The sequence below is a fragment of the Fukomys damarensis genome, unplaced genomic scaffold (assembly GCF_012274545.1).
Source record: "Fukomys damarensis isolate Sample0158 unplaced genomic scaffold, DMR_v1.0_HiC HiC_scaffold_37, whole genome shotgun sequence".
Classification (NCBI taxonomy): Eukaryota; Metazoa; Chordata; class Mammalia; order Rodentia; family Bathyergidae; genus Fukomys; species Fukomys damarensis.
In genome coordinates, this window is record NW_022900949.1 from 68,672,701 (window position 1) to 68,698,569 (window position 25,869).

The 25,869-nt window shown below is 42.0% G+C and overlaps 1 protein-coding gene across 1 annotated transcript in view; it reads left to right on the top strand.

Annotated features, from left to right (window-relative positions):
• Wwtr1 (WW domain containing transcription regulator 1) overlaps nt 1-20,212 on the top strand; it is a 186,991-nt gene extending 166,779 nt beyond the window's left edge. Inside the window, exons 7-9 of the mRNA XM_019207639.2 lie at nt 10,352-10,485; nt 11,965-12,077; nt 16,619-20,212. Coding sequence (XP_019063184.2) covers nt 10,352-10,485; nt 11,965-12,077; nt 16,619-16,803 — 432 coding nt within the window. The 3' untranslated portion in view covers nt 16,804-20,212. The remainder of the gene's footprint in view (nt 1-10,351; nt 10,486-11,964; nt 12,078-16,618) is intronic.
• Nucleotides 20,213-25,869: the final 5,657 nt, after the last annotated feature.

Here is a 25,869-nt window from a genome sequence, read left to right on the forward strand (position 1 = left end):
TAAGTTTATTGGTACAATTTAGGTATACAAAATGATGACATTCATCATTGGAAATTTGTACTTTTACATAATCTATCTTGGTTCTTATTTTTTTCCTGCTGTCCTGCCCTCCCTTCAACCCCTCCACCCCTCCCTATTTATAAAGACTTTGTTTCCATTTTCTAATATTAATTCCATTCCCTTCTTTCCTTTCCCCAACCCATTCCACTTCTGGAAGCAATTCTTAATTGAAGGTTTACTTTCTGTTATTTTTGTTTGTAAACCAGGCATGGTGGTGCAACCTGTAATTGCAGCCCTCACAGAGCCGAGGTAGGAGGATCACCTCAAGTTCGAGGTCAGCCTGGACTGCATAGTGATTTCAAGGCCATCTTGAACTACCTAGTCAAACCCTTTCTCAAAAATACAAAACAAAAACAAAACAAACAACTCTGTGTGTGTGTGTGTGTGTGGTTACTATATATATAGTTAATACAGAAGAAGCATTTTTGCTAAATTATAGAAAGCAGACCCTAAAAAGCTACATATCGCATACACTATATGATCCCATTTAAGTGACATTCTGGAAAAGGCAAGCCTGTGAGGACACAGAGCAGATGAGAGCCGCTGGCTGGGTGTGGAGGTGGCATCTCTGGGAGTTCTGAGAGTGAGAGCCTTGTTCTGCATCTGGTTGTGGTGGCTGTTGCATAGCTCTCTGCGTTTGTCAGAACTCAGAACAGTACATCTCAAAGTGTGAATTTCACTGCGTGTGAGTAATAATAGAATGCTTGCACAAAAAGGCCAAATGCGCATTCATTGTACCAAAATGTGTAAAGTACTCAAAAACAAAAAAGAAAAGTAGTCATGCATGCTCTTCCCTAGAGAGAATGTCTGTAAACTTGTTGGTTAGGCCAAATGCGCATTCATTGTACCAAAATGTGTAAAGTACTCAAAAACAAAAAAGAAAAGTAGAGTCATGCATGCTCTTCCCTAGAGAGAATGTCTGTAAACTTGTTGGCGATTACTCTGCACTCTTTTTGGATGTATCTGTGTGTCCTTTGTTTTGTAAGAGAAAATCGATAGCATCAGCATATTTTAATGTGGTTTGTTTGCCTCTTCTTCCTCTTATTTGTTTGTTTTTGTTTTTTTGAGATGGGATTTCTCTATGTAGCCCAGGCTGACCTCAAACTCACAGTGATCTTCCTGCCTCAGCCTCCCCTATGCTCCTCCCTCCCTCCCTCTCTCCCTGTCTCTCTCTCTCGCTCTCTCTCTCTCTCTCTCTCTCTCTCCTCTCATCATTGGGAAAATTATTTATTCTGTATCAGTCATGCAAGTTGTGCCATGATTGTATCAGTGTCTATCCCATGTACGTGTAACCCTTTCTGCGACAGGATGAGCATACATTTTTGAATACCAGTAGCCATGCGTACCTGCAATGACTGTATTCTGTTGTTGCATCTTAAAATTCTTCATTGTAGCTGCTCAGTATTCTAAAAGACATGATTGTACTTTTATCAGATGAAGTAGAAAATCTTTGTCACTGGTAAGACATTAAGAGACAGACTTAACAATTTTATTGACCCATCTAAAAGAACAATCCTTTGACTTGAAAGCGCATGCATGGCTTCATTTGAAGAAAGTATTTCATTTCATGTGTTATTCATTTAAATAGAAAGCTGGGCAGAGGTGTGGCTTTGGCCTGGAAGATTTTAACCTAGAGGACTTCTTATTAGCCCGCAGAGGTGGTGAAGCCTCTGGCTCCCCTTTCCTCCTTCTCCAGGGGCTGCATTGTTGAGAAGCATTATTCCCAAGCAAATTCCACAATGTGTTTATCCATATCCTTTCCTTAACTGGGGTTTGGGGACTGGAGAATGAAGCTCATCAAACAAAAATGCTGACTAAGCCTTGCCTGTGGTTGCCGGGGCAACAGCGCAGAGAGAGGAGGGAGGCCTCCGGATTCTTTTGGCAAGGCTCACTGGATTTCTGCTGGGTTGACAGCCACAACAGGCAGGCTGGCCAGCTGGCCGTCCTCATACAGCCGTTCCTGACCCTGGACTCTGGGGAGAGACACACCCAGCTGTAAGCAGCCCTGGTCTGGGGAAGAAGGTTCTGAGGTCTGCTTTCTGTCAGGAGAAGAATGACTATTTACAGAGGTTAAAAAATGTCACATCGTGGCAGATCAGGCAACATGGTGGCTGCTTCTTCAGACTGCAGGACTCTACTTCATAGAAGTAGGTTTCTGAGTGGACTGGGAGTCAGAGGTCATGTCTTCCAACATTTAGTAATGCTAAATCCCTCTGTAGTAGTCTGGCTGTTTAATAAGCTCACTTACTCATTCATGGGTTCAGCAAATGTTGTTAGGCCCTCAGAGTACGTAAATGAACAGAATCAGCCCCTAAACTTCAGGAGTCTCCACCTCAGCTTCTGTCAAATGTTAATCCTTGACTCCAAGTCCCAGAAGGAGTCCATTTGCTGATCCCCCGCTGAGCGATAATACCAATGTAAGTCTTTAAAAAAGTACTCCCTGTTCTCAAACCAACCTGCTGTACCTGATACATGGATACAACTTTTGTCAACTAAAATGAACCAGTAAGTAATGAGAAAAAATGATCCCTTTGAAAAACATTCTAAGTTGAACATAATTTTCAAAATGGAGACTTGTTCTGTGCAAAGGAAAAGCAACTTCTCCTTTTTGATTTTCCTAAGATCACTGAAGTGTGAGGAAATATTCCATTTCAAAATTCATTCACACCCCACCACCACCTTTTTTAAGTGAAGAGAGAATATGTAAATTATATTGTCTTCTTAATGTGACTCAAAGGAACAACAGAAATAGATTGTGGAATGTGAGATTGTTATATACATCCCAAACTCAAAGAGCAGCAAACAGACCCTGGATAATAATTACGGACTCAACAAATGTTTTCCCAAAAGTATCAGAGTTTCAACTCTGTTCTTTTATAGGAACAGCCTGGCAGCTGAGCATGTTTGATGAGATATTTCAAAAAAGGGAGGCTCCAGGAAATGTGACAGTGAATTTCTAGAATCTGTTGGCACAGAGTTAAAAAGAGATTTACATCAGGAATGTTCTCTCCCCACCCCCAAAGAAGGTAAATAATTCAACTTTCTGCCTCTGAAGTCCCTCAGGGTTTTGGCAGAGAGAGAACTACGTCCTTTGTACCAGAATAACTATTTTAATGTTAACATTTCAAAACATTGTCTTTATTTTTTTTTTCTTTTCATTTGTTTCTACTCACCCCACCCTTTATAATTAAAACAATCCAGTCTTCCATTTTGGTGTAATCCCTGGCCACACACTCTTAAATCAAGCAGAGCTCCCTCTGAAGAGGTCAGTGTCATTCCTTTCTCTTTGAAGTACCCTCTAGCCCTGGAGGAGCAGACTAGAGGGAGTATCCCTCTGTCTGGGACCTAGGGCTGCAGGACACTCTTCTCACCTCTGCTGTTGATTCATTCTGCAGATGACTGTAAGCTAGTTGGGGATTTGGAGGCAGGGAGGCCTGAGGTTTGCTTCCAGGGATATCTTCAACTCACAAAGAGCATTTATTTGCCTTTTCACATCCTCTATTCCTCAGCTATTTTACACACCTCTCCATCTCTCCCACCCCACCCTGTATGCTAGGAGAGGATGTTTCTGTTTGTTTTTTTCGTTTGAGGGTCTCATTATGTAGTTCATGCTGGCCTCGAACTCACTATGTAGCACAGGCTGGCCTCAAACTTGTGGCAATCCTCCTGCCTCAGCATCCCAAGTTCTGGAGTTACAGGTGTGTGCCACCACCCAAGGCAAGGAGAGGGTGTGTTTTAACCCACATACAATCTTCTCCCTAGGATGCCAAATGCATGACCACAAAGAGATTCTCAAGCCCTTATTTTGTGACAATCTTTCCAACCCCAGCTAAGACATAAAGAAAAAAATAAAAGTGGTTGGGGAGGGAAAGGGTTGGAGTGGGACTACCAAAGGATGCTTTCCAGATCTTTCTGATGCTAGCCTTTAAAATCTGAATTTACAACTCAACTTGAATTCCCAGCACACTGGCTCCACCCGTACATTGAACAGCATCAAAGAGGACGTCCAGTTCGCTGTTTCCCAATTCAGGGAGGAAAACTGTCCCACACTGTGAAACAGGCCACTACATTACATTTTTGCTGCTGTCTGAGGTAAAACAGTTGGCGTTTCCATTTTATAGTTGGGGACACAACACAAACCCAAAGAAGTAAAGTAACTTGCCCAAGTCTCATAGCCAGTAGGTGAAAGAGCCCAAAATTTGAGGCCTGCCGACTCACCCCTCAGCTCTCCTCTGCCATGCTGTCTGTAGTGGACTAGAATGGACTCAGAAGCTAGACAGACTGGATTTAGATCTTCCTCCATGTGTTATTAGCTGTAGGATCTTGGGAAAGTTTTTACCCTCTCAGTGCCTCAATTTCCTCATCTGTAAACTGAAGACCCATGTGTAGTCAGGGTGCTGGGGACAGAGCTCAACACCAGTACAAGCTGCTCTCTCTGCCTCCCAGACCACTGAACAACACCTCCTGTTCATTCTTCTATGATTCTAGGCTTTGTAACAGCTCAACAAAATAGGTATTATGAACCATATGTTTTTGAGGTGCGAACTATGAAGAAAAGTTAAAAATTTAGTCCAAGATGTCATAGCTATATCATAACTGAAGTAGCAGTTTTTGTTTTTTTTTTTTTCATACCAGCGATCCAACTCGGGACCTTGCACTTACAAGGCAGGTGGCAGAACCACTGAGCTAAATCCCAGGCCCCTGACTAGCATTTGAACTCCAGTTTCTCTGATTCCGAAGACAGTTTTTCCTCTAGGCCAGGCTGCCTTTTTGTGCTAAGCATAGGTCATGTCTAATAGCATTAAACCTTGAACTACTCTTCGTGAATTGCAGTGGCCAATATCTCAAAGAATTGAGAAGCAGCCACTTCCCCAACTACACTGACTATTACAAAGTTTTTCATCCTATCTGCCGCAAAGCTAGGATGGAAAGGCTGTTAGGGAATTGATCATGTTAAAGTATGCTGTGACGCCGCCTCACAGGCTGCATTCTCCTGGTACATCTTGGCTCCTAAAATGACCTCATGCCCCTATCTCTGGTTTCCCTACCCCCCCAAGGCCACAGTGTTGCAGGAAAGTTGAAACCTGTGTCTGCAGAACTGGGCCCATAAAAGCAATCTGGCCTGTGATAGGTTAAAAGTAACTCACTCCTCATAAATAAGCAATAGCCCACCCCCAAACTGATAAAAGGACCTTCCTTTCTTTGTTCTTCTCTCTCCTTCTGCTTCTTCCTCCTCCTCTCTCTGTCTCTGTCTCTGTCTCTCTCTCTCTCTCTCTCTCTCTCTCTGCCTTCCTGCCTCCTGCTCGCCTCCCTACAATAAAGATCTCCTGCCGGACCTCTCGGTGCGTGTGTGGCCTAATTGGGAAGGGACACCCAAAAGGGCACAAAAACCCCCCTTTCAAAGGCTCTTTCTTCTCTCAGGTGACAGTCCCTTGTAGTTTGAGGGCCATGGTGTGTCCCTTGAGTCAGCTGTGGTTAAGCAGTACCTTGCTTTGTCGTAGGATGTACTATCCCAACTCCTCACAGTCATGAGAGTTCTTCTCTGGTCACACTTGGTAAAGTGTTAACAGAAACCTGCCTCCTGCCTGCCACATGAAGGTTGAAGAGGTGGAGAGGTTGCTCAGATACCTAGAGAAGCAATGGCCGCTGCTACTTGAGATGGGGAGTTTGGAGCATGGTGGTGCTGGGGACGTGGCGACCACGGGCTTGGGCCTTGCCCTTCATTCTGCAGTGGTCGTTCTCCCTTGTAGAATCTTCCGCGAGGACAAGTCTCTGTGTCATCGGTTATTGCTGCCAAAGTAGTAACTGTTGCTTACTACTAGTCTAAATAGGTTTTGTTTTGTTGTTTTCTTAATAGGTTTTCAAGACAGCATCTTGCTACAGTATGTAGTTCAGTGGGCTGGACTTGAACTCACTATGTAGCATAGACTGGCCTCAAAAGTACAAGAATTATAGGTGTCTATCACCGCGCCTGGCTCAAAGCTAATTTTGTTATATGAACAGTTTATAAACTTATTGTTTTAAAAAAAATGTTTTCTTAGCCTTGTGAGGAATTTTATGCTTTGGCTTAATCTCACTAGGGTGAAAGTTGACCAGGAAGAAATATCCTACCTCAAAATGGAGCAGTTTCATGTAGTCATGTGACTTTAAAGTTGCTTAATCAATTAATTAATTTTTTGTGATACTGGGGATCAAACCCAGGGTGTCTCTCTCTCACACACACACACACACACACACACACACACACACACACACACACACACACACTAGGCAATAGGTTACCACTGAGCTACCTCCCAACTCTAAGTGTTTGTTTTTATTTTTATTGTTTTTGAGATTGGAATATAGCACGTGAGATAAGAATAGTCCTTAGTTAAGCACTTGGTAAGTGATCTTGGGAGGTAGGTAGGCACTGTTCTAAGCATTTTTAACATCATAGCAGCCCTGTGGGGCGGGGTGCTCGTATTATTCACACTTAACAGATGAGGACTAGAGAGGTTAAATAAGTTGCTAGAAGAGGGCAGGGCCAGGGTTATATCTAAGAATTTGCTGCAGGGTCCTTGCTCCTGATACCGTGCTCATCCTGAGTTAGACAGAGAGGAGGTGCAGCCAGGCCGTTACCTGAGGAGAGAGTGCATCTGGCTGGTTAGGGTGGATTCAGTAAGCTACTGTTTCAATTGTGTCCATGGTTCAAGGTGCCACTGAGTGTTCTTAGTGTATTTTTTTCTTTTACTACTGATCAGGATTTCAAACAATTCCATTTGAATCCAGCTGTCATGTATTCATTGAGTAATTTTTTTTTTTTTTTTGGTACCGGGGGTTGAACTCGGGCCCTCTGCTTGCCAGGGGGGTGGGAACCACTTATGTATTCATTGAGTAATTTTTTTTTTTTTTTTGGTACCGGGGATTGAACTCGGGCCCTCTGCTTGCCAGGCGGGTGGTGGAACCACTGAGCCAAATCCCCGGCCGTCATTGAGTAAATCTTTATTGAATACCTGCCATTTGCCTGGCATGGCTGGAGGTGGTAGGAATATAGGCGTGAACATGGCAGATGAGGCCCCTTCTCTCGTGGAGCTTAAGTTCCTGTAACACAGACAGCGAAGACATGCCTAAGTGCAGTGAAAAAAATGATAGAGGTGAAGAGAGAAAATAACAGAGGTGAGGCTGTTTTCAACAAGGGCCAGGAAGGAGCTTCTCCGAAGAGGTGACATTCATCGGGTGGGGGTAAGGAGATGGGCTTTGGGAAGATCTGAGGAGGTGTGCTGCAAGCTGAGGGAGCGGTCGGTGCAGTGGCAGCTGTGGGAGGGACAGCAAGGATGGGAGCCTGGACGGGAGAGGGCAGAGCCCTCAGCAGTGGCCTGTCCCAGTCTCCATTCAGGGGTACAGGCAGCAGGGGGCACATGGTTGTCGCTGGCTGCTGTGTGGAATGACCTGTGACCCCAGAGTGATCTTGGACCGGGCTTAGAGGGGGTGTTGTATTGTAATTGTAATTGTAATTGTAATTGTAGAATGCCTAATTTATTTTTCAAAGTCGTTATCCAGGCGGTGCTCTTATTTCTCAGTCATTTGAGGGTAGAAAACGATACTGCGCACCCCCTCCAGGTAGAAGGTAGCGTTTCCTCCTCTGGTGACTTTGTGGTCAGTTCTTCACAGTAGTTAGGAACAGCATCAATAACAAAGAATGAGCTTCAGTTTTCTTGACTCTAAAGCAGAGGAGGCTGGGGCAAGGTGGTGCACATCTGTAATCCCAGCACTCAGGAGGCTGAGGCAGGAAGATCACTGCAAGTTTGAGGCCAGCCTGGGCTACCCAGTGAGGTCAAGACCAGCCTGAATGATGTGGCGAGACTCTGTCTCAAACAAACAGAAAGCAGTCAATAAATGTATGGTGTGATTATGAAGTGCAACAGTGAAACATTTTCCCCAGCATACTGTGCAGACTTGCAGCTTTCATTATTATGTAAGCCATTCGAATATTATTATTTATATATTTGGCCATATACAAGCATAATTTTATGTTGTATCTATTTGAATTATGCTCAGTAATTTAAATGAAAGAGAAGGTCTAGAACTATGTATTTTATATCTAGTTGTTACATTTTCTTATGATTTAAATTTGATTTTCATGTCATTATAGATAATGAATAATTTGTGTACTCTGTTATTATTAATTCCATGAAGTTCTAGTTGTGATTATTATATTTAAATTCAGAGCTCTTCGAAATTTTGTGTTGAACCTGTACTTTAAAAATACATGGTGATAAAACTTTGTGAACTATAAAACCATGCAGCCATCTTCGTCAACTTCTGCGTTTCAGAGGGTATCAGTGTAGAAGTAAGCTTCCCATTTATTCAGAATGGTTGATGAATAGAATATTTGGGAGAAAGCTGATCTCTTTTTTTGCGGGGGGGATAATGAAGGTTATTAGTCAAAGGATTCTTGCCCGTACAGTTTATAAAGAACTAAAAATTACCCCAGGCATGATGGCACACATCTGTAATCCCTGCACTCTGGGAGGCTCAGGTAGGAGGATGGTGAGTTTGAGCCCAGCCTGGGTGCCCTAATGTCTTAGCGAGACCTGCCTGGAGAGAACGCAGGGGTGGGGGTGGGGCTGGGAATGTATCTTAGCGCAGAGGCTCCTGGCTTCAATCTCCAAAACTGAAAGAACTGGAATTACATCACATTGAGCCTCAGGATGTGCAAGCGTCCCTGACTGGTTGGTTGGGGCTTTAGGCTCCAGGCTCCTCATACCAATTCAATCCCTGTTGTTCTGCTCTAGTAAAACTTCAGAAAGGCTTTGTTGGATAATAAACTTTCTAGGATGCGCTATCTGCCATGTAGAAACAACTCTCAGAATATAATTTAACTCTTCTAGATTTGTACAGAAGCTGCTTCTGGGATTTAGATAATGGACTAAAATCATCTTTTAAAAAACTGTGTTTAAAATTTTCCTTTTTACTGGCTACTGCATAAAATTGGTTGAATGGGGCTGGGTTTTTATCTCAGTGGTTCTACTGCCTGCCTCACAAGCACAAGGACCCAAGTGCAATACCCAGTACCAAAAACCAAACCAAGATAAAACAAACAAACAAAAAATTGGTTAAATGTTCTGTGCCTTTGCAATCTGGGTGAACAGAAGTGAACCAGAGGTCCTTTCTAGCCAGTGTTTAATTTTCATATGAGTTAACAATGCAGTTTCTTATCGGTCAGGTCCCTCACGGTTTGTGAGTCAGGCTTCCCTAACTCCTAGTAACAGCACAGTGAACTCTAGTTTTTATAGCTGATGACTTCACTGGGACTTGTCTAGACAGCAGTTACCCTATAAAGTCATAGCATGTTAGGGCTGGAAGAGATCTAACAGATACTGTAGCTCAAATGGCCTACAAGTTGTTTGCCATTGTAGCCATGGTTCTGAGGCCTGCGGGAAGTTGAGACCAGTGTCTTCAGCATGGAAAGTGGAAAACTGATAGGCATATGTTTGGGGAAGGGCCTAACGTTGGTGTTGGGTGCAAGTACAAGCACACAAAAGTATTATTCTCTGGAAACAGCAGCAAATTTGGTGCCTGGTCATGGTTGTCAAAATGGGCGAGGCTTTTGCTGGTGATACCCAGAGAAAGTACTATACTCAATAAATTCATAACCTTTAGCAAAGACATACTTGCTTTAAAAATAAAGCTTGCATTATATATTTTTGCTCATCAGATACATATATAATTTACTTAGTCAACAATATATCAAATAGAGAAATGCATAGACTTCGTTAAAAAACTTTTTCCTGGTTTCACTGTTCTGGTTATTAAACATAAACTGCCAGAGGTAGTTTCACGTAGAGTCCAAACTCTATCATCCCACCGCTTCACTGACTTGTGCGTGAGTGACAAAGACTAGAATGAATGTGCCTGCTAGTCCACAGGAATCCAGTCACTGACTGAGTTAGACAGGGTCTGAGAAGCTGGAACAGAAATGCGCTTGTCTCTGAGGAAGTGGCTGAGAGGCCGTTTTGCTCTTTGAGCGCTTAAACAATTGCATGGGTGGGTGAGGCAATTTTGAAGTAAGTACCCTGAGGCCAGCTGTTGGCTGAGCTTCCCCTTAGCTTTGTGAATGTAGGAAAGCAGCGTATCACTAAGACTTTCTTCAGCGGGAGACCACTAATGACTAACTGGGAATATATATATATATATATATGAAGTGCTTTGATATGGTGAGCAGTTTTCAGCTTCTGATGACACACACTCTGTTCCCATCCTGTGACAGGGACTCACTCCCTGCTCCCTCTGATTGTCTTCCTAATAGGAAGCTGCCCTCTGCAGACAGCTCCCCATGGAAGCAGAGACCATGGCCACCGTCCAGGCTGCTGTCAACCCGCCCACCATGACCCCAGACATGAGATCCATCACCAATAATAGCTCAGACCCTTTCCTCAACGGGTAAGTCGGGGCCATTAATTTTTGTTGTCTTTATAATGTGGTCTAGGCTGTAAGGGGTCTCCGTTTACCTTGGGAAAAGCAGGAGGGTTGAGGATGCGGGTGAAGGGAGGAATTGTGGGGAGCTGTCACCAAAAAGGAAAGCAGAGGAAGTCGTTTACTTTTATAAAATCCTCGGATTAAAAAAATGAGTGATATGATGTGGAGTAAACCTTAGTCAATAATTTGAGTATGGGATGAACTTCTAATTTAAACAAGATGGTATTGTCTAATAATTATACTTGGAAGAATCTCATGGGTTATATAATCAACAAAAGGATAAAAATGTGTCCATTGCAAATTGAGAACAAAACAATTAAGAGATGATGTTTATAGTGAAATGTGAAAACTATCTAAACTATAGACCTATAGTTTAGATAAAAGTACACAATGTCAGTTTCCTGGTTTGGATAATTCTCTTGTGGGTTGTGTAAGATGTTATCACTGGAGGCCCACACAGGGACTCAGTACCCGTTTCTGCATCTTTTGAGTCTAAAATTATTTCACAATTTAAAAATTAATTAGAACAAAGAGATGTTTTGAAAAAAGAAAACATTGGAGCAGAGTGAAAAGATAATTTAATCGCAAATATCTGCATGAGTAGAAGTAGTCAACCCTAAATGTAGCCTTTTAAATTCCAGCAACAGGGAATACTCTATTTCCTGTGGGTTTTTTGGCCTTTGAAGAAGTTTCTGGGAAACTAGAAAGGACAATTAAAGATAGAGAGGTGAAAATGAACAGCAATCAAAATAATGGTGAAACATTTTTAAGTTGATTTGTATTTAAAAAATATGAAGAATAATGTAGGAGTTACCTCATGTAACCAACTCCCCACCTTTGCTTTATTTCTACCCAGTCTTATTTCGCAAATAAAATATTAAATCCATTCCACCACCATGGCACCTCATTTCTGTCTCTTCACTCCCTAGTGGTGACCACTGTGCAGAAACTGATGTGTCTCTTGCACACACATTTCTCACTGCCATTTGTGTGTGTATCCATGTGCAGTATTCAACTTTGCTTTCTTTTAAAAATTTTCATATAAATAGCATCGTACTCAAATGTAGAGCTGTGTCCACATGGTTATTTGGAAATGAAGAGGAAATCAGTGTCACTGTACTGTGAATAGTCAGTTTTTGTTTTTGGTTTTTGTTTTTTGTGTCAGGGATTGAACTCTGGACCTTGCGCTTATGAGGCAGGTGGCGGACCCGCTGAGCCAAATCCCCAGCATTAGTCAGTTTTATTTGCTTATAATTTATTAATTTCATTAATATTGGATTGTATTTTTCAAAATCAAAGGGAAATACAGAGTCTTCTCCCCTTTACTCCCTGGGAAATGGAGCAGAAGGGTAGACTTGGGCTAGTACAGAGTTTCTGTGACTGTTTTCACTGTGGATTTTATTTAGTGGCCTCACACAGACGTCTCCATCTTTTGCTCCTCAGAGGGCCCTACCATTCAAGGGAACAGAGCACGGACAGTGGCCTGGGCTTGGGGTGCTACAGTGTCCCCACAACTCCGGAGGACTTCCTCAGCAATGTGGATGAGATGGATACAGGTAAGAGCACAGCCTTCAAGTACTTGCATGTGTTTATTTTTAGATTGTCCTTCTGGTCATCTTGGTTCTAAAATTTAGCCAAAAACCTCAAGAATCTCAACAACACAAAATGACAACTGAGAAGCCACTCTAAATAAACTCTAGTCCCCTTTCCAGGGTTTATACAAATACAGTTTTACATAGGGGTGCAGGATTTTAACTTCTATTTTTTAAAAACTCACCTTCCTTCACTTGGCCTGCTCCTCACAGTTGTGCTAGGAGAACCTTGTCTGTTCTGCCTGTCTTTCACAGTGAGATCTTTGTGCGGCTCTTGATTTTTAGTTGCAATGTACGGACCACTTTTTCTCCAGAAAAGGGTGCTATTTACAGTTTCACCAACATGCAAGAATTTTCATGTCATTCATTGCACCTGGGAAGCAATTGGAAATGAGCATTTAGAAAGTTAAGCAAGTAGAGGGGTTCTAAATGGTCAGCTCCACGTTTCTGCACGGTAGTAAGGTCCTCCCTTTGGGATCACACAGAAGGGACCAAGGTGACTTTTCCTGGTCTCCAAACTGTGCTTCCTTTAGGCCAAGGCTCAGCAGCCTTCCTGCTCATCTCTCATTTTCTTCTATACTCAAGGAGTGTGGCATCAAATTTATCTTTATTAGTTTAAATGTAGAGTTGTGGGGTTTTTTTTGTTTTGTTTTGTTTTGTTTTTTCTGGGTACCAGGGATCAAACTCAGGACCTTGTGCTTGCAAGGCAGGCGCGGTACCACTAAGCTAAATCCCTGGCTTATCTTTATTAGTTTAATCTAGACTTAATTATGAAAATCAGAAACTCTCAAAAATGGATTCTAGACTCAGAAGCGCTGAGGTGTCCACTCTTGGGAGGTATTCCTGCAAGTTCTTTCTGTACCATCTGTGATGATAGAAACTTCCTTGTCCTATGATGAAAATAAAAAATTACTTTTCTAATGTATTCGTCCCTTGTGCCTGTGGTTACACTATCCTCCTAGATGTCGTCTCTTTGTGCTGTGTCTAAATTGTTGGTGAGCCCAGGAGTGACCTAGTAGCTATCATTTTAGAAGCATGGAACGCTGGAGCAGCTTCTCCAGGGTCTTCTTGAAGCTGCCATTCGTGTGTTTAGAGCATTGTATAGCCTGTCTTTGGAGGAGTCATACAAGAATAGTTTAACTGTTTGTTTTGCTGTTCTTCAGTTTATTCCTGCAGTTTCCCCTTCCCCACCCCATTCATCTCTGTTTGTTGGTGTGAGATTTATTTGTTCCCTTGCCAACAGCCTTACTAAGTGGCTTCTTCCTATGCTTAATAGCTGTTTACTTATATCTTTTAAACACTGGGAGGCCAGCAAGGATAAAAAAAGAAATGAAGTTAAATAAGAAAAAGGAATCTTAGGGGATCTAAAAAAAAAGGGGGGGAAAAGAGGTGGAGGATTCTTTTTTATGTCTTTTTGAAATGACCTCAGGTGGGTAAGTGGAGAGCATTTTGAAACCATAATGTAGAATTAAGCGGTTTCCTAAAAAGAGCACACTCTTTGCAGACTGGCAACATGAGTGAATGCTTTCTTCTCTACTTCCTGGTAGTGATTTTGGCTTCATTATGTGACTCGCTGCACAGAGGACTGTGGGGACTCATGAGATCACAGAGCTTAGCACAGAGTTCTCGGCCTCTCCTGAGAAGGCCGAGGTAATGTACAAAATGGGCTGGATAAATGTCGGAGTTCCAGGTTAACCCGGTTAAGTGAGAGTCGACTCATGGAGTTCAGGGATTAGGGTTACCTCTGTGAGATGTAATTAGCCAGTAACAACCCAAGGAGAAGCTGGGATAGCCGGAGCTCAAGCTTAGCCAGAAATGGCGTGTTAGGGTCACGGACCACACTCTGGGATCAGTCCGCACTCAGAAATAAGAGCTGGGCTTTGTGTGACAGTTGAAGCACGGGGACTGGCATGAGCCAAGGCTGGGCAGCCATCCGTCCTTCGAGAATATTCCGGACCTCTGCAGAAATTGCCTATTTATTGGTCACATCCACTTTTTTGTTTGTTTGAGACAGGGTCTCTTATGTAGTTACTCCTGGCCTTGAATTCACTGTGTAGCCCAGGCTATCCTTGGTTTGTAGCGATCCTCCTACCTTAGCCTCCCAAGTGCTGGGAATACAAGCAAGCACCACCACATCCAGCTTCATCCACTTTTAAGTGGACAAAAGTACAAAGACCAAAAGGATCACTGTAAGATTGTAGGGCCAGGGATTTAGCTCAGTGGTTCCGCCGCCTGCCTTGCAAGGTCCAGGTCCTGAGTTTGATCCCTGGTAACCCCCCCCTCCCATAAATAAGTAAGTAAGTATTGCAGAGTTATTGTTTTCTACAAAGATGTATTTTAAGATTTTTAGCCCTAGTGAGGATGCCTAACTTGTCTCATACTTATCCTGTTTGAGGAGAAGGAAGAGGAAGAATTCTTCAAGTTATGTGATTTTGTTTAGCTAAAGTTTGTATTTTTGAGTAATAAAAGAGAATGATGACTTCAGGCTGGAGATTTAGCTCAGCGGTTCGGTGGCCTGCCTTGCAAGCACGAGGACCCGAGTTCAATCCCCGGTACCAAAAAAAAAGACAATGATGACTTCAGTTCAAGATGAAAAAAAAATCCAGGCCTTTAAATTAGATAGTTTTTTAGATCAAGTAAATTTTAAAACCTTATTTCCATCTGTTAAAGTCTAATGAGTAGAAGGAAGTATTTTTCATGATCTATAACATTATACTGAGGTCTGTTACTGAATTTGATTTCATTTTTCTAATTACTATCCTTTAAAAATTGTGTAAGACATTGCCTAAGAGTCACTGATATTTTGTGACTTCTAGCAAAACCATTGTGCTTTGCCACCATCAAAATGCAACAATGTTCGAATGAAATAAATTTTCTGCAATTTTTCCTGGAATAGTAAAATTTATGGATGTAGTTTTCAGGAGAGCCAGTGCACTTACTTACAAGACATAAAAGCTAATACAAGAGACCAGGGATGTGGCTCAGTGGCACCTCACCTGCCTGGCAAGTGTGAGGTTCTGAGTTAAATCTCTGATGGGGCGGGGCAGAAAGTAAAAGCTCATACAAAGTTTTCTTCAATATTGCTATTGTGAAAGCTGGCTTCAGATTCCAGTGCTCCTCAGTCTTTGAGAAAGATTTTGTTCCTTTGGGCTGTTTGAATTAACTTGCTCTATTATTAAGTAATGAGTAATAGTTGAGTTCCTGGATTTTCTTTCTTTCAGCACAATCAAAAATATGTATTATCTGCTGCCTGCCTGGCAAGTGCAAGGTCTGAGTTCAATCCCCGGTTCCAGGGGCAAAGATATGTATTATATTTGTGTGTGTATAATTTTATATGTATGACCCCTAGAGCCTTGGTTGTGTGGTAAATACCATATGGCTTTTTATTCCAACTTGGAAAGACGATACTGTGATCTCAATTTCTAGATAGGTAAACTGAGAACCAGACAAGGAAAGTGAGGTTGCACAGATAAAAAGATCATTCTAATGATACAAGATCTCTGTGCGTTTTCTCCAGTACTGTGACATGGAAAGAACACATACTTTTTGTTGTTGTTGTTCTGGGGATCGAACTCAGTACCTTGCTCTTGTGAGACAGACACAGTGCCACTGAGCTAAGTCCCCAGCTCAAGAACACATATTCTTTTTTTGTTTTATGTTGTTTTGCTTTTTGAGACATGGTCTCACCGTGTAGCCCAGGCTGGTCTCAAACTCACAGCGATCCTCCTGCCTCGGCCTCCCGAGGGCTGGGATTACAGGCATGAGCCACCAAGCCCGGCAAGAACACATATTCTTTATCTCATTTTCCAGACCCTTAACTTTCTAGCATTTTCTCAACTGTGTACTTTTACTAGGATAGACATTCTGCCAAAATAGGATTAAGTAATTAAATGAGTTTAGGAAATAGTGGCTTAAACAAAATAAAGTGGATTTCTTTACTGTAAGACTCAGAACCTCGACACACTCTTGTGCGTTATGACTCATGTGCTGTGAGAAAGGTGGAGATTCGTGGGTGTGTGCATCGTGGAGGGAGGAAGAGGCCTGCAAAGTCTGCTGTTTAAACAAGGCCTAAAGCCATCAATAGAAATAGCTTTTCAATACCATGGTTAAAAGAAACTTGATGCTCCTATCCATGCAAATAAAGAATGATGTGGGTAAGGCAGCTACAGTTAGACTCACAGAGTATAGTTCTGCAGTAAGGTGTTCAATACCGGCAAGTCCTCTCTCCTGTCAGAGCAGCTCTTCGTGCTTCTGTGACGGAAAGGCACAGAGCGCAGGTCTGACCTGCAGTGCCTTTTGTGTGCTCCTTTCTCACCCTGTACTTTCATGTTCTGGGAGAGTCCACCACAGACTATTCCAGATTCCTCCAGCATCTCAGCACCTCTTACAAGAGGGGACCATTAGTAAGATGTCTGAAGAGGAGAGGATGTTATATTAACAGTTGAACTCTCTCTCAAGGACTTACGAGAAGGAATTAAAATGCCTCTCCTCTCATTTTGCTCTAGGAGAAAATGCAGGTCAGACACCAATGAACATCAACCATCAGCAGACCCGCTTCCCTGATTTCCTTGACTGTCTTCCGGGAACGAACGTTGACCTAGGAACTTTGGAATCTGAAGATCTGATCCCCCTCTTCAACGATGTAGAGTCTGCTCTGAACAAAAGTGAGCCCTTTCAGACCTGGCTGTAGTCACTGCCATTGTAAGTGGGGAGCAGCCATGACCTGACATTTCCTGGGCCTCTTGAAAAAAGTGACGGAGCAGAGAAGGTCTGCAGGTGCATCACTTCCTGCCTCCGTGACGCATGCGCCCTCTTTTCCATGTGGCCAGTTTAGTCTTTGCCTGGTTTTGATTGACAGCAACTTAAGTTACACATAAAATATTCTGTCTTCATTTTCCGCAGTCCTGCATTCCCACAATAAGATGATGCAGAATCGGGTCTACAGAATTACTTTTTTCTCTCTGCTGCCCCATGGCTAAGCTTTATTGTGGGTGTTAGTTGACATTTATACAGCAATATATTGTGAACCATAAAAAGCTGACCATGGGTAGTAAATCTGGATGCACAGCTTGGTGCAGGAAATGTGCACAAAATCAGACCTGATTTACATTTTCAAAACTGTATTGATGACAGTAGTACCCAATGCTTTAAAACCTATTTAACTTGAGCTTTAAAAATCATTGTATGGATAGTAACATTCTGCTGTACGGAATACATTGTAGTTCGGAATCCATGCTAGCTCTGATGGCTCTTATACTCTGTATTTACAAAGGCACAGACAGTTCTCTTGTAGTTTATTTTTCATTGTTTTACTGCATAGCCTCTAGACAACTTAGTCCTTCCAGCGGGAGAGTAGCAGCAGCAGTAGAATTCTTACCTAGCGATCTTGTGAAAGAGACCAGTTTGTACTAATGATGAATATTTACGGAACAAAACTTTTTTTGAATTGCAACACGGATTTGTTAACAATGCAACTTAGGGTTTGATGTTTATTTAGAAAACACTGTTATTTTTATAGGTGCTGACAAAGGACAGCCAAATGTTTTTGATAAATCAGTGGCAACTGTATCTGTGTCTTTTGAAACTATTCTAAAGACTTTGGGACTTCAGCCCGATGGCACATGCAATAAGCTGTTGCTTTTCAAATTCTGAAGCCCTGTCAATTTCGCTTTCAAGATTTCCAGTGTTTAAAATGAGCCTATCTGTGAAACTGAAGGATGAAGCTGATCTCTGACTGGCTTGTAACAAAAATGCCCTCTGAGGGCCTATGGTGGAGACGTGTTTCTGAACGCAGTAAAATTGATTCCTAAGTATATTACCCTAACCATGTTTTCTACAGTCGGTATATAAAGACATGAGTTGGGCTGGGGATAGTTCAGTGGTGCCACCACCTGCCTTGCAAGTGCAAGGTCTCAAGTTCGATCTCCAGTACCAATAAATTTTTAAAAATAAAAATAAATAAAAAAGGCATGAGCTATGTATTCAATACCTCTTATGTAACCAAAAACATTACTAGCTTTAAGGACTGAGAGAACATGCTGTTCCCCTGGCATGCAGTCTACCTGCATTGCCCATGAAGTCCTCAACTGTTTAATATTTTGAATGACATTATTTATAATCTATGAATTTAACATTAAAAAAAACTTTAATAATCCAGGTCTCTGAGAGGAACCATTCAATTCCCATGGGGTGGGGGTTGCTGATGACCTTAACGAAGATCCTTTTGATTTATCAGAATATAGATGTACAGACTACATTTGATCTTATTGAAAAGAAGGCACGTGAAAAGGTCAGAGGTGAAGTAGTGACGTTATGGGATATAATGGGAGGGATACTAGTTGTGAAATGGAACCAGACAAGGGGTAGTAGCACCCCAATAGCAAGACAAGCAGGAGGAGTGAGAGGTGACCCTGAAAGAGCAAAGCAACAGTTTTCTACTGCAACTGTCATAGCAAATGACTCTTGTAGAAGGAAACAGGGCTTTGGTACGCTTCACGTGGGAGAAGAGGCAAGGGCGGGGCTGTGGTAGCCTGTCCACACCGTAGCTGAACAACAAGCAGACAAGAGCAGGACCTGCTGTTGTTTCCAGCATGCCCAAGTGATTTCTCTCTCCCGAAGGACACACGGTTTATGTTCCACTAATTCCTTTTGCTCTCTCAAGCACTCTGAGAGGGTGAAGGTAGATGTTTATATTGCTACTAAATTGAAAGGGAGCATTTTTTTTTTTTGTAAGCAAAAATTGCAAAAAGAGTTGTACATTCTAAGGAAAAGAAAGGGACCTAACAAAACTCAGCAGTGTTACTGTATTTTTAAAAAATATTTTTATAGATGCATTTTTAGGTAATTAAATGTAAGAGAAAGGGATTACCCCCCCCTTTTAAGCAGTTAAATCATTGATGATTTATATCACCAACTTTTAGAAGTTATTTTCTAGTAAGCTCATGGCGTTAGAAAATTCTAGAGTAATTGTTTAGTGAAATTAGTTGGAACATTTATTAATGAATATAATAAATATTTTTTCCAGAATAAAATATGGAACCTATTTGTTCAATAATAGATAAAGGCAGGTAATTTTTTGTCATTTTTAAGGCCATAAAATACGGCTTTTGTTAACCAGCATTCAAGCCTGAAATCTAAAGTAAGAGCTTTTTGTTTTGTTTTGTTTTTCTCAGTGCTGGGGGTTGAACAACCTAGGGCACGTGCTAGGCAAGCATTCTTTCACAGAGCTACGCCCCAGATCTCAAGAGCAACTTCTAAATGACCGTTTCCTATCATTGTGAGTGTTAAACCCCTCAGAATTCATGATAAGGTGCTATTTATACTATATATCCTATTGTAAGACAACTGCAAGATGCCTAGTCTTTGTAGTCCTACACCAGTCCGTTTTACCGTCTCCCCCCGAAATTTCACTGTGCGAGAAGCATATTTGAAGAAGTGGTGTTGAAAAGGAATTTCAGAGATCTTTTATTCAAGATGTTTTCTTGTTTTTTGTTTTTTCCTGGTGAAATACATTTTCTTGTCCCAAATCAATTGTCCAAACCTTTTGGTGATTTTGTTACAGCTCAGTCACAGTTAGCCCACATGTCACTGTAGTATCTGGGATGTGAAGTGCCTTTTCTTTCACTGATGACAAAGGACATGGGAAACGTGGACGCTGCAGACACCTTAGTGTACCGTGGTGCTTTCGGCCCTGGAAGAACAGCGGTGCAGGAGGAGAAGGGTGTGCTGCAGTGGGGGACTGTGCTTGTGACTGGCGCCATTCTCATCGCACAGTTAGTAACTTCTGAAAGTACAATGTGTATTTGTTTTTAATAAGCTGTTTTTAAAAAAGGAAATTGTAAATCCATTTGAGCGGGAAAATGGATGATTGACAGAGACCCTAACACTACATCCTTTCTGTGCTAGTACTTTTAACTTTTTAAAGAATTTACTTCTACATTTTGTAATATGACATATGCGTGTTTATTTTTAATTTTGAATGTTGTACGTACAGAAAGTATGCAACCAAATCAATCAGATCAAACTGTTTTACCTGGAGTTTGGTACTGGTTTTTATTTCTCTGATTCTGTATAAGAAAAATAAATACAATTGAGTTTCCACTCCGAGCCGCCTCTTTCTCATTATTTGTGTATGTTCTTCTGACTGAGGGTTTGGGTGGAACTGGAGAGAGGCTTATGTAACCTCCTGGCAGACAATGAAAGAAAGAAAATTCTGTAGGCAAACAATTGTTTGGCTCACATCCTGGCCTTCAACATTCTAAATGTCTGCAGAATTCTGCTTTCTACTTTATTTGAAGTAGCCCACTGAGATTTTTAAAGGTAGGTATCCCTTACCGACACCCTGACAGATTTAACGCTACATCACAATTGTAGGATTCTTACCCTCACCTCTGTTGTTAACAGTATAATGTCGTATCTTTTGTTCTCAAAACTAAATCCACAACAGGTTGCTGTGCATTCTGGGTTTGAGCTGTGACCACTTTTTTTTTTTTTTTTGAGACAGGGTCTCACTCTGTAGTTGAAACTGACCTGGAAGTCACTATGTAGCCCAGGCTGGTCTCGAACTCAAAGCAATCCTCCTGCCTCAGCCTCCTGAGTGCTGGACTACAGGCATGCACCACCACGCCCATCTTGTGACCATTTATTTTCTCTGTTGAGTCTGTTGGTTCTCTGTCCTGATACCTTTACCCCCACTGTGGAAATGGAAATACTCTTAGCAGAAGCCTTCCATTGAAAGAGGAAAGAGGTGCTGGGCTCCTAGAAACAGTTGAGCCTTTTTGTTTGGTGGTGGTACTAGGAATTGAACCCAGAACCTTTTCTCTGAGTCACATCCCCATCCTGTTATTTATTTGTTTGTTTGTTTGTTTTTGATTCAAGGTCTCATTAAGTTGCTAATTTGCCTAGGCTAGACTCAAACTTGTGATCTTCCTGCCTCAGCCTCCCAGAGTGCCGGCGTTACAGGTGTGTGCCACCACACCCAGAAGTCTTATGCATCTTTTAAAAAAATTTTGTTTCATGATCAATTTTAAGGAGATAAGTGCTCGTTGTTGAAGCGTTAAGTTCCAACACATATTAAGTTAAAGAGTTAAAGTTCTGTACTCTACACATAATCTGCTTTGAGTGACTGTGGCTAGAAGATAAATTCCTAGGAAAGGACCTACTGCATCCAGCAATATGGGATTTTAAAATTTGATAGCTTCTATCAAATATTTTCCCCAGAAAGGACTTGAGCCAATTTATGTTTCCAACAGCAATGTATGCAGCTCCTCTCATTACTGCTATCGTATGGGTAGATGCTTATCTCTTAAATCTTTGCGAATATGATAGGTGGAAGGGATCTTACTGTTGTAGATGGTGTGGTGCTTTATATCTAAGATTGCCTCAGAAGTCTCGAGTTTGGCAGGCGACTGGATCACACGACACTTACTGGACCCCGGATGTGTTGTTGGGACTTGGGGACTGATGGGAAAAGCTAGGGGCGTGACCAGGAAGGGTGTCTCTCTCCTAGCTCCTTTCTTGCTCTGTGCTTTCTGGCCCCCGTGATGTGAGCAGCTTTTCCTCCTCTATACCCCTCTGCTGTCCTGTTTCTGCCTTTGAGCCAGCTGACCATGGACTGAAAACATGAGCCAGGCTGGGTGTGGTGGCACTCTGGGAAACTGAGGCAGGATGCCCATAAGTGCAAGCCCAGCCTGGGCAATTCAGTGAGATGTCTCAAAATAAAAGGGTTGGGGATGTAGCTCAGAGAGAGGCTTTGGGTTCAACCCCTCGTATCCCCACTGCCACAAACAGAAAATGTGAGCCAAGATAAACCTCTTTTCCTCCTTTAAGTTGCAGGTGTTAGGTATTTTGTCCCAGTGACTAAGACAGATTGTATTCCTTGAACTAATACGGAATTTGAGTTATTTTTTTATAGTGCAGTGGCTTTAGTGGATGCTACCAGTTTTCCAGCCTACCTTAGACTCTTCCTTACTATTTTTTCCCCCTCTTTACTATTTTTGCTTGGCTTTGTTTTATGAGATGAGGTCTTGCTATGTTGTCCAGGTTGGCCTTGAACTCGCTGTGTAGCTCGAGGTTGACTCAAACTTGTGGCAATCCTTCTGCCTCAGCCTCCTGAGTCCTGGGATTGCAGGCATGTGCTACCATACCCAGTTTTCCTCCTCACCATTTTTGTGTATTCCATTCCTTGATCCCAGAGTGTCTTTATTTCCAAAAGTCAGCACCTCTAGCTCTTAAAAATATAACCAAGGTCTTTTTGGCCTCATATGTATATAGAGAGCTAGAAACACAAGGAGTGTACATTCTCTAGCACAGCTCTTGGTCAGTGACAAATGAGTCCCCCACAGAGATCCCTGGGGGTCAGGCACAGACCAGCTCTGTGACACTTTGGAAGTACACTCTTGCTTTGTTTCTTCCCTTTTCCTATTTCTTTCATACTCTCTCACATTTCTCCTATAAATATACACTTCCATTATAAATCCTTTTTAAATCTTTTTTTTTTTTTCTTGTTGGTACTGGTGATTTAACTTGGACCTTGCACTTGTGAGGCAGGTGGGAGAACCACTGAGCTAAATCCCGAGCTCCTAAATTCTTTGTTGTTTTAATTGTAGTACTGATACAAGGGCTTACTTCTAGAAACCAGACCTAAAATAACCCAGAATGTATGACAAACTCTTACAAATCGGTAAGTAAAACAGCTCGATAGACATATAGGCCAACAATATATATAGAAAACATGAAGAAGATGAGGGTGAGTGGCAGCTAACTTTCAACCTCACTGAGTAGAAATTTAGATGATGATTCACCATTTCACTTCTAGCAAGCTTCAAAATTAAAAGGCCTGGTAACACCAAGTGCTGGCAGGGATACAGGGAAGTGGGAACAACTAATACACACCGTTTTCGGTAGCATAAATGAAAACAGATACTTGACAGCCTCTGCTCGGTCTGTTTTATGGACCACAGTCAGTCCTTTGGGCATACAGTGTTTGCCCAGGGCATAGTGAATGCCCAGTGAATATTTATTGAATGAAATAAGTTTTTGATACATCATATTCCCCAGGAAGCAAGTAGCTGCAAAGAAAACACAAAGTTGGGTTGTAAAATGGGAAAAATAACTTTTCAGAAAATTTAGTTGACCAGATGAATCTGTCTCCAAACAGTAGGATGTGAAGCCCTACTGCCAGTCACATGGAGTAATCTACACATCAAGCAAACCTGTGCTGCAGCCAAACCGGCTCAGAGCTGAGATTTGTGCATCAGGAGCAGTGATGGAAAATCTTCCAGAGACATTTTCCAAAACTGTAAACCAAAACCCACTTATTTATTACCGAGAGCTAACACTGCACTGAAACCTGGACACTAAGGCTTTAGTTTAGGAAAAGACAAAAAATAACTCCTACGTTAGCATCTTTTGTCTTCAAATAAAAACAAATAATGTATATGCCATAGGTTCCCTACCACTGGTCTATAGGGCTGTTTCTCCTTTCCTTTCTTTTCCTTTCCTCTTCTTTCCTTCCCTTCCTTTGTTCCTTTCTTTTTTCCTCCTTTCAATTCTTTCTGGATTATAATGTATGCAAAATTCAAGAGTTAGCATTTCCAGTGGGAAAGATAATTATGGCCCCTTACGTGGAGGTGTTTTTCATGGGGCACCAGATCTTGTACATTATAATTAAGTATTATATGGACATTATAGCTCCTGCATATATCGTCATTTGTTTAGTGTCCACGGGAGCACCTATAAAATGATCTTGTAGGTTCCAATTAAAATTGGTGAAGCCGATTTCCTGCCCAGAACAATTGTGTTTCTGGTCACTGTAAAAAGATGAGTCCGTGAAGTCTGCCCCTAAAACAGTGGGTTTGTTCCAGGGACAGCCCCGAGGGCCTGGTCCTCAAAGCAGAACTTCATGTGAGACATTAGCGCTTTCTCTGCTGTATATGAAATTTCAACACCCAACAAACAATCGACCAGTGCCTTTTACTTTTCAGTCTTTGAAGGCTCTGGGAACCTGATTATCAGGTTTAAATGCTGTTCACAGTAAGGTACACACACACATGCACACACGCACACGTGCACATGCACTTGCACTTATATTGAATTCCAGATGCTCATAATTCACTAAAATAACTGTGTCCTACAAAGCATGACCCTGATTGAACTATAAGCTCTGTAGAGAAGGGGCTGAATTTTTTCAACATTATATTTCAGTGCCTTTGACAAACCAGGGGTTATTTATTATTGATGCATAAATGAATGAATGGTTGAGTCCAACATATATATTTGCTCTCTGATTGATACTAATGGCTCTGAGAGTGTTAGGAGATGTCAGAGAACATCCCAAGATCCAGCCTGTATTCATCATTGTCCTCAGGAGAAACCAAATCTGGCTTCAGACCATTGTACTCAGACCTACTCAAGATGAACTCAGTGGTAGGAAATTCTGTATGAGGTTCTTCTGACAGTGGATACCTGTGCAACCCTTGGGAGAGAGTTCATGAAGCCAGTCCTGGTCATTGGTTCCTGTTGATGGACTATGAATTACGCAAAGCTTGAGAGTTAAATGCTGATGTGTCTCTCTGTAAGAACACGAAAGAGGGCTAAGCATGTTGCTCAGTGGTAGAAGAGCACTTACTTGCCTAGCACATGCAAGGTCCCGGGTTCCATCCCCAGCACTGATCCCCCCCCAAAAAATAGGCTGAATAAAGAGCTTCATAAAAAAGAAATAATTACAAGTGTTACACCAGGGAATTAACATTTTATCCTCAAATCACTTCTCACCAAACTGTCAGCCAGCCGTGTTTCCACGAGATGGATGGAGAAAATTGAATGGGCCTGAGGTCCCTGGTCCTAAGCCAGATTTGGTTTCCCCCGAGAATAGTGGAGCAAAACGAATATTTAGAACATGCCCTTGACCTCTCTCAGTATTCCGAGTGTCGCCAGTATCAATCAATTGTGAATGCGTACATTGAACTCAGCCCTTCGTTCCTTATAAGTAAATAGAGGTGGGAGCCCTTGGTGTGTCTGAAGCACTCACCAACCACAAGGAGGAAGAAAACGCAAACCCTCCTTTAGAAAAGATCACAGTCTATTCAGGGCCGTGCATTAGGGGACAGAGTGACAGCAGCTCAGAGTAGAAACAGATGGGCATGAGCAATGTCAGACAGGCCATGGTGTCAGGGACTTCGCCAAGGAGTCTCCCAGGCATTTCAGACAATGGAAACAGCACACACAAAAGCACAGGATTTTGAGAGGAGTAACAAGAAGGTTCCCTGGCCTCGGGGGAGCAGTGTGTGGAGCACCGAGGTAAGAGATCAATCTAAATAAAACAGAGGGAGAGTAACTCTCCAAGGGACTCATATGTTCTACTCCAGACTTCTTGTTTATCCTATACAAAAATAGAAGGCATGGAATAGTTGAATGACTTAAAGGAAACAAATTGAAAAGTAAAGATAAACCAAAATGAAGAGACATTGGTGGCCTTGTTCACACACAAAGATCTATTTGGTGGTAAAATGCAGGACAACATGGAAGCCATGGACGGACTCTTTCTCCAGGACTTCCGTCCATCCAGGCATCATTCAGTAGATGTGAGATTGGTGCTAGGACCCCGTGCAGACACCAAACTTTTCAGATACTCAAGTCCCTTCTACAAATTGGTACAATATTCACACATCATCTCCTTACATCCTCCCAGGTACTTTAAATCAGCTCCAGATTACTAATAATACCTAAAGCAACATCAATGCTATGCCAATAGTTG